This window comes from Amblyomma mixtum, chromosome 5, assembly GCF_055824585.1.
Source record: "Amblyomma mixtum isolate Tamu chromosome 5, ASM5582458v1, whole genome shotgun sequence".
NCBI lineage: Eukaryota > Metazoa > Arthropoda > Arachnida > Ixodida > Ixodidae > Amblyomma > Amblyomma mixtum.
Window position 1 is genome coordinate 193,629,691 of NC_143016.1, and position 15,742 is coordinate 193,645,432.

The window sequence follows — 15,742 nt, forward strand, 5'->3', positions numbered from 1 at the left end:
GGACGACGTGATACAGCCGTCGACGAGCCCGTGGGCATCGCCTGTTCTAGTGGCGAAGAAAGATGGAACCCTACGGTTCTGTATTAATTACAGGCGTCTAAAGAAAGTCACCAAAAACGGCGTTTATCCTCTGCCACGCAGTGATGACTCCCTGGCCCAGCTGCGCCACGCCACGTAATTCTCGTCGCTACATTTGCGCAGTGGCTATTGGCAAATCGAGGTGGACAAACGCGACCGGGAAAAGACCGCCATTATAACACCGGATGGTCTGTACGATTTCGAATGCTCCCTTTCGGCCTGTGCTCGGCTCCTACCACCTTCCAGTGAATGATGGACACCGTGCTTGCCGATATAAAATGGCAGTCCTGCCTTGTGTACGTGGATGACGTTGTTAGCTTCTGCGCCACGTTCGAAGAGCACCTGAGGCGCCTGCGCGCTGTATTCGCAGCAATTCGTTCGGCCGGTCTTTCCCTCAAGCCTGAAAAGTGTCACTTCGCTTTACAAGAGTTCAGGTTTCTGGGCCACATCGTGAGCGCTAAGGGAGTTAGCCCTGACATCGATAAGACAGCCTCCGTCGCTGCTTTTCCCGTAGCAACCGACAAGTGCAGTGTGTGCCGCTTTCTGGGTCTCTGCGCCTATTATCGGCGTTTTGTGCAGAGGTTCTCCCAGATCGCTGAGCCCCTCATCCCCTTCTCGAAAGAAGCCGAACCGTTCTTCTGGGGCCAGGAGCGACAACAGGCCTTCGAAGACCTCCCCACTCGTCTCCAAGGGGCGCCCCTCCTTAGCCACTTCGACGAGTAAACCGGCACTGAATTGCACACAGACGCCAGCAACATCGGCCTCGATGCGATCCTTGTGCAGTGGCAGGATGATTTCGAACGGGTAATCGCATACGCAAGCCGCACCTTGTCACGCTCGGAGGCGCACTATTCCACTACTGAAAAAGTATTTATTTATTTATTTATTTATCATCATACCCACAGCGCCATTGGCTGGCATTAGAGTGGGGGGGTAGAAGAAAAAGTACACAAATGCCACCGCGTGCAGGTGGTTACAAAAAAAAAAGATAACAATGAGATAGAAAGAACACGGAATTATTATACACAAAAAAATGTCACAGCATGGAACAAAATGAATCATTTGATAATATGGACACTACTTCCTCAGGCAGCTTGTTCCATTCCGAAACCGTTTTGGGGAAAAAAGACATTTTAAAAAGGTCAGTCCGGCACCTGTATTCTTTAACTTTAAGTGAATTATCTCTACGTAAAGACACGTAATCAGTATGCCTTTCAATTGTGTGGGCAGCGACCGAATTTCGCCCGTATTAAAAGGGCCGCCCTTTTAAAGTCGTCAGTGACCACCATTCGCTGTGTTGGCTGGCGAACCACAATAATCCCCAAGGGGCGGCTGGCACGCTGGAGTCTTCGGATTCAAGAGTTCGATGTCACCGTCGTTTATAAGTCCGGTAGGAAGCACAGTGATGCCGACTGTCTGTCTCGTGCTCCTGTCCAGGGCGGGGGGGCGCTAGCGTCGGTGACGGGAGCGGTCGCATACCGCGTCGGCTCGGTGACAAATCGCAATCAATTGCGATACACCAACTTTTTCCCCTGCAAGCCTGGTATTATCGTCTCCAGGAACCTCAGCGGCACCCGTCTACACCACGTTTGTTAAGGTGGGGCCAATTTTCGACCACTTTTCGGTCATTTGAAGCTTTCGTCACTCCGCGGTGGTGCTAAGCCTAACGGCGCCGGGGCCTGCGATGGCCCCGGTCGGGGATCCCTCGGCTCTGGCGGCTCAAAATCAAGTCACCGGATACGACCCGCAGTCCTTGCAGATCGTAACAATGGATACCCATCAATCCGAGGATACGACTGAAGGCGAAGATCCTCTACCAACGGAGGACGACTACCTACAAGATATGATCCGCGTCTGGCGCGGAAAGAAGAACGCGGCAGCGGCATCGAGGGACGCTGGTGCTGGTGCCACCCAGCAACAGGCACCGGCTAGCTCTGCGCATACGCAGGGCGGGAGTGCGCTGAACGCAGCCTTGAAGAGCTCCAAGCAACTCCGGTGGCGGCCGCAGAACACGCCGCGCATTGAAAAAGATGACATCGTTGTTGTGCTGAAACCAAGAATCACGGTCGACCTCAAGGCAACGTTTGGTCCTGGACAAGCCGGCGCTGCAGTCCGCAGCATCCTCGGGGACGACGCAAATGCTGGACTTGCGGTGTGGCCCGTTTGGGACCAAAACGTCCTTGTATGTGCACTGAAATCAGTCGACGCCGCGGAGAAGCTACTCCGGGATATTGTGCTGCCGGTAGGGGAACGCGAGCTACCGTTCCGGGGACACCCTAAACTCTCCGGTGCGTTCTGTCGAGGCGTCGTGACTGTTTCGCCAGACGAAACGTCTGAAAGCGTTAAAAGAAAACTCAGTGCGGAACAAAATGTGGTGTCTGTGCGCAAGCTAGGGGGAACCCCGGTTGCGGTGATCACCTTCGCGGGGACCAAGGTGCCACGGACGGTGTTGTACAGCTACGAACGGCTCCCTGTTCGCCTGTACAAGAAAACAGTGCCAGCATGCCACCGCTGTGGCACAGTGGGCCATCGGGCCGATGCGTGCCCGCGACCGCAGCCGGGACGCTGCAAACGCTGTGGAGTCCAGGTTCCCGATGCCACTCCTGACGGCCTGGCGGAACATGACTGTGTTCCGAGCTGCCTCATCTGCGGAGGTGGCCACCCGACCGGAGCTCCTGGCTGTGCTGGGCGGTTCCGGAAAGCCATCAAACCGAGCTCCCCATCCGGATCGAAACCGAAGACAAAGACGGGGCCCAAGCAGGCTCCTCCGCCCAAGGCCAAGAAAGCGCCAGCCCATCAGGAAATCAAGGCCAAACCCGGCACATCGAAACCTGTCAAGTCCGCGACCCAGGCGATGCCCCCGGTCCTCAACGCCAGGGACTTCCCGCCCTTGGCACCCGTCCAATCACAGGTGAGCAGTTGGAGTAGGGCAGTCTCTGGGCCCCCTACCCGTCCCTCCCCTACCCGTCCCTCCCCTACCGAAACCGCCCTACAGCAGCAGGTAGAGGAGCTCAGGCGCCAGAACCAAATTCTAGCGCGCAAAATTCAGGAATTAGAGGCCAAACAGGCCGGGTCATCCGAACCAATGCAAGAAGCTGAGCCAGATGACGAGGATGACGGATCATCCGTAACATCTTGCCTCACTAGCGTCTCGCGGCAGAGCGGGGACACGGTAGTTGGATCAGCTGGTCGCGTCGCCGGCCTAGAGGCACTGCAGCGCCAAACCGAGCAACTGGAGGAGCAAGTGGCGGCCCTCCCGAATCAAATCATGTCAGCAGTCCGCGAGTCCTTCCAGGACATGTTCAAGGCAGCTTTAACGCAAGCACTTCCCGACCTTATGGCCCAGGTTACTGACTCGGTCCTTAAAGCCGTGCAGCCCTGGGTCAGCACCCAAATTCAGAACGCCACTAGCTCCGATTCCCTTCACCTCAAACGTAAGACAGCCTCCCGCCAGGCAGCGAAGGAACACGGTTCAGGCTCGGCAGCTGTTGGGTCGGTGCGGCCTCTCGCTGGGGTTGCGCTGGCTCCCGGCCAGAGCTAGACCGCTCCCCCGTAAATAAATAGAACAACATGGCTAGCACAACTAATAGGAATGATAAAAACCTTGAAAAATTCCAAATCATTCAATGGAACTGCAGGGGTTTCAGGGCTTGGAAAAAACGGTCACACCTCCAGCTCTACCTGCAGTCCCTAGGTGACATGCCGGCACTCGTTGCCCTGCAGGAGCCCGGCATAGATGCTAAATTATCAGGCTACAGCACCTTTCAGGGGGGCCCCTCTACGTGCATCCTGGTGAATAAGGCTTACACCGGGGTTCAGGTCGACTTAGACTTGAGTACCGAGCAAGAATATACAATGGTCCGGGTACTGCCTCTCAGACGCCGCGACCCGTCAATACATATCCTCAACATATACTGCCCTCCGCATAAGCCGCGCGTAACTTTTAATGAAATCTTCCTTCGCGCGATAAAAATGGCAGCCAAAGAGCCTCTAGTGATCGTTGGAGACTTCAATGCTCCCAGCCTTCATTGGGGCTACCACTTCGAACAGGCAAGAGGACGTAAGCTGGCGGAGCTCATCTCCACACTCAGCCTCACGTTGCTCACGGACCCGGCGTATCCCACCCGAGTGGGGAATTCGGTAACCCGCGACACGTGTCCAGACCTTTCTCTCGTCAAAAATGCTAGAGCGGCTGCTTGGGAGAACTTGGGAGATTCTCTAGGCAGCGATCACCTCCTTCTCCGGATTACACTCATGGCGAAGGCAGCGCGCAAAAAATGGGGTCAGGCCAAGCTGACCGATTGGCACAAATTCCGAAATCACACTATCCCTCCCGTACTATTTTCCGGCGGCTACGCGGAGTGGGCTAACCACATATACAACATTCAGAAACAACACGTCACAACACTACAAACCACCGAAGAGATCCCCGCAGTGGACACCCACCTCCTGCATTTGTGGGAGGCGCGCCGGAGCTTAACTAAACGGTGGAAAAAGCAGAAAACTAATCGCAAATTACGCGACCGCATAGTCAAACTCACAGAGCAAGCTGCAGCGTATGCTGCCGAACTCTCAGATTCAAATTGGATAGCACGCTGTGACGCCGCAGCTAATCAGATGAGCTCGAAGGGGACGTGGCGTCTCTTTCGCAGTCTAATCGACCCCTCTCAAACGAGAGGGGAGACGCAAAAGCAGCTCCGGCGGGCTCTGCAAGGGTATCAAGGTACGACGGCGCAACTTGCGGACACTCTGTGCGACAGATATCTTTGTCGTACGGAGGACCCGCCTGGGCCTGAGTTCATGTACTCTGCCAGGCCTAATGAAACACTTGATGCCCCTTTTGAGTTGCACGACCTTAAGGCGGCCTTAGCAAAAATGCGCCGGGGTACGGCTCCGGGACGGGATCACATAACAGTGAACCTGTTGGCGAACCTACCGGACTCAGCCTACCTCCATTTATTAGAATACATCAACCAGATCTGGGACGGTCGTCCACTCCCTCCCGAGTGGAAAACGTCACTTGTGACGTTTATCCATAAAACAGGTAAGGCCGTGAATACGAACAACCTGAGGCCCATATCACTGACCTCATGTGCGGGCAAGCTTATGGAGACGATGGTTCGGGATCGCCTCTCTCCATACCTGGAGAGTAAGGGCTTCTTTGCAGTTACCATGTTCGGGTTTCGCCCCCACATGTCTGCACAGGATGTCCTTCTCCAGCTGCACAGGGATGTAATACGACCCACAACTATGCAACACAATGACAAAGCCATCCTCGCCCTTGATCTGAAAGGAGCTTTCGACAATGTTAAACACGGAAGCACCCTGGCCAACTTGAGTTCTACCGATTGTGGGGCTAGGGCCTACGCGTATGTAAGAAATTTCTTGACTAATCGCCAGGCCTTTTTTCGGATTGAGGGCGAGGAATACGGCCCTTACATGATGGGAACACGGGGTACACCTCAGGGAGCGGTGTTATCACCGCTCCTGTTCAACATAGCTATGATGCACCTCCCAAGCCAACTGGCCCGGGTGGAAGGCATTCAACACGCGTTGTATGCAGATGACATTACAATTTGGACCACTGAGGGGAGCCTTGGGGACATGGAGGCCCGCCTTCAGCAGGCCGCTTCCATAGTCGATGCGTATGCCATTGACTGTGGGCTCCAATGTGCTCCAGCGAAATCAGAGCTTTTGCATGTCAGAGCGAACCCAAAGGATAGGACAGCAATTCACATCTCTCTGTCAGGAGGTCCTATTAGAGAGGTGGAGGAGCTCCGTATTCTGGGCCTTTTCATTCACCACAGACTCAGACCGGACTCCACCATTCTGAAACTCAAGAGAGTAGGCGAACAGGTAGGGCGCATGATCCGCCGCGTTTCCAACAAGCGGGGCGGTCTGCGGGGCAGGGACGCGCTTCGGATCGTCTATGCCTTCGTGACTAGCCGGATCCTCTACGCCGTGCCATATCTCCGCACTACTAAGCAAGACGAGGCGCGAATAGACGCTGTCATCCGCAAGGCAACTAAGCGAGCCCTGGATCTCCCGGTGACTACCTCTAATGCCAAACTCAAGGCATTGGGGGTGCTAAACTCCTACCAGGAGCTGCGGGAGTCCCACCTCGTGAACCAATACACGCGGCTCATGCAGACGGCCCCTGGGCGCCGCCTGCTAAACCGCTTACACATCCAACACGACTGCACTCCAGAGGAGGCGGAGCGTATCCCAGTACTGTGGCGCCATATGCTCTGGGTCTCCCCGCTCCCCCGTAACATGGACACCGACATGCACGTAAACAGGCGACAAGCGCGGGCTCGGGCTCTTGAGAGACAACACGGCTCCCGACCCGGTGTATATTATGTAGACGTAGCAGGCCCATCGCCCACGGGATTTTACACGGCCGCTGTCGTTCACCAGGAAATGCACGTTGATGGACTCTCTTTTCGAGCCCCGAATTCAATGCGAGCCGAGGAAGTAGCGATAGCGCTTGCTGCCGCCCACGCCAATTCGAGAATCATCATTACGGACTCCCGAAAAGCATGTGATCATTACTTGGCGGGGGAGATCTCCCCCTTAGCTGCTTGCATTCTAAGACGGACTGCCACTGATCCAACACCCAAAAGAATCATTTGGGCTCCTGGCCACCAGGGCTTACGAGGTAATGAGGACGCTGACGCGGCTGCCCGAGCGCTTACTCACCGGGCTCCTCATCCCAGCTCTTCTGGCTCGGAGACTAACCAGCCGCTGCTGCGATTCAAGGAAATTATAACGCATTATAGCGACATCCACCGCCTTTTCCCGGCCCCTGCAAAGGGGCTGAGTAAGACGGAGGAGCGAACTTTAAGGCGCCTGCAGACAGGTACTCTACTCTGTCCTGCAATCTTAAAGCATTACGATCCTAACACGGATGGGCGATGCCCACACTGTGGGGAGACCTGTGATATCTTCCACATGGTGTGGGCATGTACTCAAAATCCCCACCTCCCCCCTTCCCCTACCCCTTCCAGAGAGGCATGGGAGACTGCCCTTCTCAACTGCTCCTCGCTTGAGTCCCAAAGGGCTCTGGTGAAACGGGCTAGAGACGGGGCATTGTCATGCGGTGTCCCGGACTAGGGACGCCGACCATGTAGCGTGGCCACTCTGTGGCTCCCAAACTCTATTTCAGAAATTAAAAGTTTTCACCACCACCACCTGTCCAGGGCCGGCTTGCACGAAACAAATAAGACCGGCTTATTTCCAGTCTAATGTTATTCGCGGTCTAAAAGCTCTCTCGGTTTTGAAGAAAGGGAAGGCGCATAGCTGGTTCATTTTGTCAGTGGACACCTCAAATGCACCGCGAACTCCGACTGAAAGTTCGGTAACTCAATGTTTTAGTCGGCGTCGTGCGCACTTGAGGCACTCACCGACAAAGTGAACCATCAATGCGCATTTTCTTTTCTCAAAATCGAGAGAGCTTTTAGACCGCGATTAAGATTAGACTGGAAATAAGCCGGTCTTATTTGTTTCGTGCAAGCCGGCCCAGGACAACCGAGCTGATCCCGACGCCGATTTTGTTTTTCTCGGCGCCATTTCCACGTCCGTCCTCACTCAACGTCAAAGAGGCGGCAGTGAACTACGGCCTGTCATTGAGCATCTTGAAGGGAGCGTCCAGTCGCCCAGCGAATTTTCTCACGTGGACTGTCGTCATTCTGTTTGCGCGATGGCGTTCTGTATAAGAAAAACTACCACCCGACGGACGCTGTCTATGTGCTAGTCTACCTGCGGCCTTGCGCGACGAAGTCCTGCAGGCGTGACATGATGACCCATCTTCTGGTCACCTGGGTTTTTCCCGCATTTTGGCGCAGATACGCCAAAGTACTACTGTCCCAGGGTTGCTGCAGTTGTCCAGCGTTACGTCAGAACTTGCCGTGAGTGCTAACGCCGCAAGACGCCCCCGACTAAGCCAGCCGGACTACTGCAGCTTATTGATCCGCCACAAATCTCCTTCCACCAAGTCGGCATGGACTTACTCGGCCCATTTCCGGAGTACTCGTTGGGTAACCGCTACATTGTGGTCGCCACCGACTACTTCAGCCGGTACTGTGAATCTAAAGCTCTCCCTTGTGGTGCAGCTGACGAAATTGCGAACTTTTAGTTCAAAATATTGTGCTTCGTTCCGGTGCACCGATCGTCGTTGTAACTGACAGGAGAACGGCGTTCACCTCGGCCCTTACGCGGGAGGTTATGCGCGTTAGCGGCACAAATCACCGCAAAACAACCGCTTACCACCCTCAAACGAACGGATTCTCCGGACGGTTAAATAAGACTATCGCTGACATGATTTTCATGTATATTGACGCAGACAAACGAAACTGAGACGCCATACTCCTTTACGTCACATTCGTATATAATACTGCTCTACAAGAAACGACGCGTTTCGTTTAGTGCATGGTCGCAAAGCCACAACCATGCTGGACGCAATGTTGTATCCGACTAGCACTACCTCACCTGTTATGGGTGCTGCCCACTTCGTTCTTTACGCCGAGGCCGCCCGCCAAATCGTCGACACCGCATCCGGCACCAGCAAGCCCATGACGCTCGCCGCTATAACCTCCGACACAGAGCTGTTAGCCCGGCGAACAAGTCTCCGAAAAGCTTCTGCGCCGATATTTTGGCCCCTACGAGGTGCTCCGCCAAGTCAGTGCAGTGAACTGTGAAGTTCTTCCCCAAGGAACAGTTCGCTCCTCTAGGCGACCGACCTCCGAAGTCGTCCACGTCGCGCGGATGAAGACATACCACGCCCGCTAGCGCTTCAGGCGTGACTACACCTGCTGCCAGACACATGCGGCGTCCCTTCTCTTCCTGCTTCCCATCACTGCGGCACCGAGTCGGCGCCCTTCAGAGAAGGGGAGTCATGCCGCAGTACGAATCCACCCATTGGCGCCGTACCGCTGCCGAACTGCTTTAGCTGGGACTTGCCTTGCCTTGGGCATTCGAGGGGCTAGAAGATTGTCTTCTTCCTCGTTCGAGCTCCCGGCTGTCTTGCACGCCCAGCACGTCTAATTAAACCTGGTCTGCGTGGTTCAACAACTGTTTACCGGTGACAATATCAGTAACATTTTAATTGGAGAAAAAATAGCGCGAACCATGCGCACCACGAGAAGGAACGGCGACGAGATTGTGTCCCGTCCTCGTTCCATTCTCGAGGTGTGCATGGTTTGCGCTATTTTTTCTCTAATTCAAGTGCGCAAAAAGAGGTGTTAATGAAATACCAGTAACAATAAACATTAATTTGCTCGAAAATGACGATACAAATACTCACTTTTGGTGCTAACTATTAAAGAGTTAAACTGATTTCCTCCTAGCTTGGCGGTTATCTGTGAACCATCATCCTTTCAAGCTGGTTTTTTTTTATTGAATATCTTAATACTTAGAGTGATGTGCGTTTCATTTCTTTCAGTTTGCTATATTTTCTGTGTGCTTGTGTTGGCCGTTACGCGCTGAGAAACGCTACTCTAATTCTGTTTCGCAGCTTCCGAAGTTGGCATTTGTTTATCGTACCCGAACTGCTTCGCTCTCTTGCTTTATGTATATTCTTTCCTAATATTGAACAACCTGCTCCCAGCCACTTTTCTCCTATTTGTACCTGGCTTCTTAGCTTGCCTATTCCTGTTTTCGGCCCTTTGTGTTCTGGAGAGTAAAGCAGCTGTGTTTTCTTTTATGAATCGCTCTCTATCTAATGCGCGCAAGGGCTGTCAGCGTACCTTAAATAGATGAGTAGAAGATAGGGCTTAAACGCTTCACCTACTACAGCTCCACACACATTTTGGCAATGGCAACTTTGTCAACGGCATCTATAGCGCTGAAAATTCTGGCTGCCAGCTCGGCGGTGATCAAGTCAATTTCACTGTTCTAAATTTTTATCCCATTGTTTTACTGAGGGTCTTGTGGCTGCTGGATGTAGCGCTCTGAATTGCCAGCAAAGCTAAGAGGCGTAAGATCAAATGACTCAGATAAGCATGCCTTTTTTGAGAAGCATGGAAAATCCTCCGAATTAGCTTTTCTTCTAAGACGAAGGAGTTAAAAAGATGACAGGTGTTTTAACTAAACTTGACTTCACTCCTTTGTGCGTTTTGTGTTCAGCCAACATATTTTTCCCCTATCCTTAGGAAATGTCTTCTAAAAGCGCTGGAGCACGTACGTGGTGAGTGAATGTAAAGATTCAGGTGTGCAAAAGAGCAGGTGCGTAGCCAAGAGGAAGGGGGGGGGGGGGGGGGGCTCATGGGGTTTCAGCCCCCCCCCCCCCCCCGAAATTTTTTTGAACTCTCAGGCACCTCTGACGAAACCAACCACCGCCGCCGGAAGTCATTCTGGATTTTGTCACCTATAATGTCTTTTTCAGACTAGAAAAGACATTTTGGCGCGAACATTGCTAACTCAGGTTGTATTTCATGGCAACGCCCTTGCACCTGGAGTCACGTAACTCAAGGAGCCCCATCCTAGCGCAAAATTTCAAGGGCCTATTGATGGCAAGCGGGCTCGCCGCGGCATGTCCCGGCGGCCGTGGAGTCTACGGAGGAACACATTTCAATTCCGAAACTTAACGTTTGTAAAGTTCCCATAAACTTTTGACGCGAAAGCTCCACTGAGATTTCAAAAGTCGTGCTTTTGATTTTCAAAGAGGGAACTTCAATTCATTTGTTATTCTTATAAACTTTTCACGCCAAAGGTGCACTGACTTTTTTAATCTCGCACATCGGACCATACAACGAGACAAGCCAAATCAACACAGTATCAGAGAAGTTGACAAAGAACGCAGCGAGGTCCGATGAGACGAAGCGTTGTGGTGATTCATTTGTGCCGTCATGCCACAGAAGAGAATATTGTCCATTTTATGTTCGCACTTCTAATGTATATTTTGCAGACCTTCTGGTTTATACATGTGCTCACTGTTGCGACTAAAATTTCGGTGCAATTACTCGCAATATATGACCGCTGACGGCTGCTGCTGCGCAGTACACTGGAACGAAGGACAGTGCCATTGAGATTTTTCCCTGGCCGTAGCATATGTACAGAAATGTAAAGGTTCTTGAACAACAAAGATTCATTAAAGTATTTGTCGTCTACTTGCTCATTTCATGGCCTTTACGTTTTTCATATCAGCGGCATGCACTGCTTTGGTGGTTTCGGACTGATATAGTTTGATACTTCGTGTGATATTTTCTTTACTTACTAAATACACAAAAACGTGGAAGCATTGGTATCAGTTATGTCTGCCACGATATTTAAGACATGCGAATAAATTCTTTTATTCTAAAAAATATATATTTCACTTGTCTAGACAGTGCATAGCGTTATCTAATACACAATAGCACAGTCAATGGCAATGCATTTATTGTTCTTGCGTTTGATATCTCCAAAAATTCTTTGAGGAGGCCGCGCTGCAATATGAGCCCCCCCCCCCCCCCCCCCCCCCCCGAACAAAATTTCTGGCTACGCCACTGCGAAAGAGGTAAGGAATATGCGCTCACACTAGCAGCCAATTTTCTGCCTGAGAGTTTGCCCCTTTCGCTAGTGAAAAATCTCCTTTCCTTTTTGCAAACGTGCTTTATTTCTACGGCCAGCTTTCACAGTGTAGAGTTTTAGATGTTTTGCACTGGCACCGTGTATCGCTGCAGTCCCTAGCTTTACTTCTCAACGCTTATGCACTGAACTGATTGGCTGCTTAGCTAGGTTTTGTGAAGCGTTTCAACCACGACGCGCATGCCATCTAAATGTCATGTCACATGAGTAATGTTCTCGTGTTTCAGGCAGTGTCAGAATTCACAGCAGGTCAGCTTGAAACGCAGAAATGATGCGCTCTACTGAATGGGTGCGCAGTGCATGCTGAAGGGTGGGCTTTGGGCAAGTCGGTAACAGTTTATGTTGTGAGGCACAGCGCCAACGAGACATACAGAAAGAGGACGCGGACAAGTGGTGACTCGAAATTAATTTTTGATTGTTAAACATTACACACATTATACAAATCTGTCATTTGATAACAAGTCGAGAGCACTTGCGCAGACAAATTCTAAGAGAAAACCGCGATCACCACACTAAACCTTATCGAACCGAATCCCGCCTCCTTCCTTGAACTGAAATATAAGATCAGGAAGTATCAAGGAACGGAACCTCTTTATCAACTAGCATGATAGAAGGCTGGCTTGCACACTGTGACTGTTTTTTTCGGATGAAGTAGGCCTCCATGATTCCTGTTGTTTTCTCTCTGTGCCTAAATAAAATCTTTGTGATAGTAACCAAAGGGCGACAGGTCTTCGTTTTCTTATTTCTCTTTTCATCTTTATGACATTCGCGACAGTGCTCTTTCGAATAGGAATAGTTTGCATCGGAGAGGGATCTTAGATGTTTTCGCTCGCAGGTGAATGTCTATGCATCGTCCGGTTTGCCCTATGTATACTTCGTTACATGTGAGTGGAATTCCGTATACCACGGTACACGCACGGTCCACCATCCTTGACCTGTGCGATGCCTGGCATTTAAAGAGACTAAATTTTGTCATCCTCTCATGACGGTCCCTGATCACATGGCGCAGCCCCCTCAACTTATACGGCGCTGAAAAAACGACGCCAATCTCGAAACGCCCTGCTATATTTTTCAAATTGTGGGCTACTTTGCGAACATAAGGAACCACAACCAATTTTCTACCTGCCGTATTCCTCTCTTTAGGATTCTCAAGCCCCTCCCTTACCAGTCGCAAAAGCTTTTCGCAAGTTGCGGAGATGACAAACTCTGGGAAACCCGCAATTATCAGCCGGCGAACCCGTAGTCGGACACAGTCTGTGATATTATGATGATATGTGTTGTCTGTGCTCTCTCTGACCTCTTCGTGTAAGTCTTGCGTCTCTTTTGCGCTGTACCTTCCAATATTAACCGCAATATATGTCCGCCGAGTAAACAGCGAGATACAGTTCGTAACGAGTTTTACGGTTTTCCAGGACAAAGTACAACCAAACTTGGCCCTGCAAAACTTGCGAAGACACTGGCAGCCTTGGAGGCCTCACAGATGATAGAGAACGAAGGCTATTTTTGGGAATTCGCGAATTCATCTGCAATGGAAATTTACAAACCTGGAAAGGCAAGTGTCTGCAATGTTTCACACATGGCGTGTACCTTGGTATTAAGCAAGAGACTTTGCGTGCTGGAAAATATTCGCCACTTTCCTTATCCGACTCCGCTCCTTTGTGCCTGAACCGACGCCGAATTTCAGATAATGCATAAAATGCGTACCATAAAAAAAATTAGGTCTCGCCCAGCCGGAAGTGTGTTTGCCCGAAGGTTCAGTCAGAGTTTCTGCTGGGTGTTTGCACTTGTTAAACAAAGTATTTCTGCCCCCTTCCAACAAATTTATTTCCTCCTCCTCTCAGAGCGCTGAGAGCGGGAACCAGTTGGCGAGAAAGAAGGCGGAAAAATGTTCGCGCACTAGAGAAGATGGAGACTCGGCCGCGACTCTGTCTGCCCAAGTACCACTGAGCTTGCGCGCTGGGTCTAAGCCAAGCAACTGCCACTGCCCATCGGCAAAGACGCGGTCGGCTTCACATTGACAGAGGTGACCTTCAACCGTAGACAGGCAAAGGGAGCAGGAACGAATGCACAGCAGCAATACATAGCGCGGAATGCATACACTCCTGCTCTGCCACAGTCCATGCGTAGAAATGGCAACCACGAAATTATCTTATTGCAGGAATGTGTTTGATCACTGGCTTAGGCTATCAGGTTCTTTATTCTTTATTCAAGAGTTTCTCCGCATTGCCCAAAGGCGTTATAGCAGGGGGGTTACGGATTAGAAAAAAAATGCATCTTCACTTGCAGAGCACACTTGCATTTCGGAGAGCCTGTTGCACTGTTGTAACAAAAAATGAATTTGCAAACATGTTCGTCCTGGTACGGTACTCTCTAATTTTACAAGAATGGTCACGTCGTTTAAAAACGTAAGTGGGCAGTTTGAAATCACTTTCAAACTCAATCGCCGTTTTTCCGTGAATGATTAAGTACAACAATTTTGGCCTCAATTTTCTTCTACGGACATTGGCATAGGTTTGCATATGCGAATATCTAGCCGCATTTTGCGCGCTGTCGGGATACAATTTCTAAGAACCTGATGGACAGTGCCGGATTTTAGGCGCCGTGTAGAAGCCTGCTTCTGGCGTTATACACGTTCGGCGATGATTGCGTAGCTAATTCAGACGCGTAACGAGCAGACTTCTGAAACAACGCAGCCGTGTCCGCGCAGAGTTTCAGCCGCAGTGCCTTGGTATTGGTTCGTCATTTTGGTGGGTGACGACTGCCGGTAGGGTGCCGGGTTTTGGAGGCGTGGTCGCAATTTATCTCATCAAGATTGCCGTCTCGTGCTCAAGAACGCCTCTCTAGTGGTTGTGGGGTAACCTAAGGTGGTAAAAATTATCCTGCACTTTTATGAAGTCAAAATCTGCATGTGCTGTATACGCGTATCTCGCTTTATATGCGCGATATATTCATGTATTTTAATGAAGTCTACCAGTTTTGCCCAGCCCTCAGCCCCATGCAGCCGCGAATTGACTGACGAAGCCAAGGCGCGGACCTATGCTCCAGCAGACGGTGCCATAAATCTGTGGATCAACACAGGCCGCCGTTGTAAATTAAACCTCGCAGCGACTAATCCTTCTCAGCAAGGATAGTTTAGCCATGATTATCAAGGAACGAAGCCAGGAGAGTTATGTCGTGAGAAATGTGTTCCCTCCGCCGTAGGAACTTGAAGACAAAAGAAAATCCTTAAGTTCAGGTTGACGAAAGTACAGCCAGTTGTGGAGAGGAATATGATAACTGTAATCAAAAAGAAGAAAAAGAGTGGGTAACAGGTGAGACGCAAATAAGGCGACATACGAGTCGCTAATACAAGGCATGGCTGTTTTCTTGATATAACGCGCTTTCATAAGCTCAAGGCCAGCCGTATTTTTGCTTACGCTGAGAATTCGGGTCTCGTGAAGAACGGACTCCCACGAGCAAGGCAAGAAAGGCGCAATCCAACTCTTAGTTGCCTTAGTCGCCTTTGTTTTTAGCGTCAGGTTAAGCTTACGTGCGCGCTCATGGAAGCATGTTCCCTTGAGTAGCATTTTGTTCAAGAGTGCAGGCATCCCTGTACTCTAGAGTGGCACACTCCACGTTTCATGCGCGTTACCAAGAAATGAGATGTGTAGTGCCACCAGCCATTGTAAGAGTTAATACCGCTGGGCTCCAGGCCAAAGAAGACGCACAGAAGGAAAGGGGAAAAGGATGAACACAGCGCTGTGTTCTTCCTTTCCTGCCTTCCTTCTGTTTGTCTTCTTTGCCTGGAGCCGTTGCGCTGTTATTCTGTGAATAACACGCTACCAAGTAGCCCAACAATTAACACTTCTAATGCTCCACGCCGTCGTTTGGAGAACGGCGGTTACGACCACAGGGATCGCAACGAAGTGGTACTGCTAGAGCCTAAATGGCGTAGCCTAGGTATTCATTTTTCATTTCTTCCATGCATTTTTATTTTCTTTCTATTCGCAAAGAACGAGCCTGCACTAAAAGCTGTGACGAACAGCTTAACAAGGGGCCCGCCTGCATACATAATGGCCGTACCGCTTGTCGTAGATAATGAGAACAGTATCAAAACTCAAAA

General features: G+C 50.9%; 1 protein-coding gene across 1 annotated transcript in view; it reads left to right on the forward strand.

Moving 5' to 3' along the window:
- The window catches only part of LOC149345307 (uncharacterized), a 203,210-nt gene that overhangs the window by 53,570 nt on the left and 133,898 nt on the right, over positions 1-15,742 (forward strand). Inside the window, exon 3 of the mRNA XM_089546571.1 lies at positions 13,053-13,192. Coding sequence (XP_089402697.1) covers positions 13,053-13,192 — 140 coding nt within the window. The remainder of the gene's footprint in view (positions 1-13,052; positions 13,193-15,742) is intronic.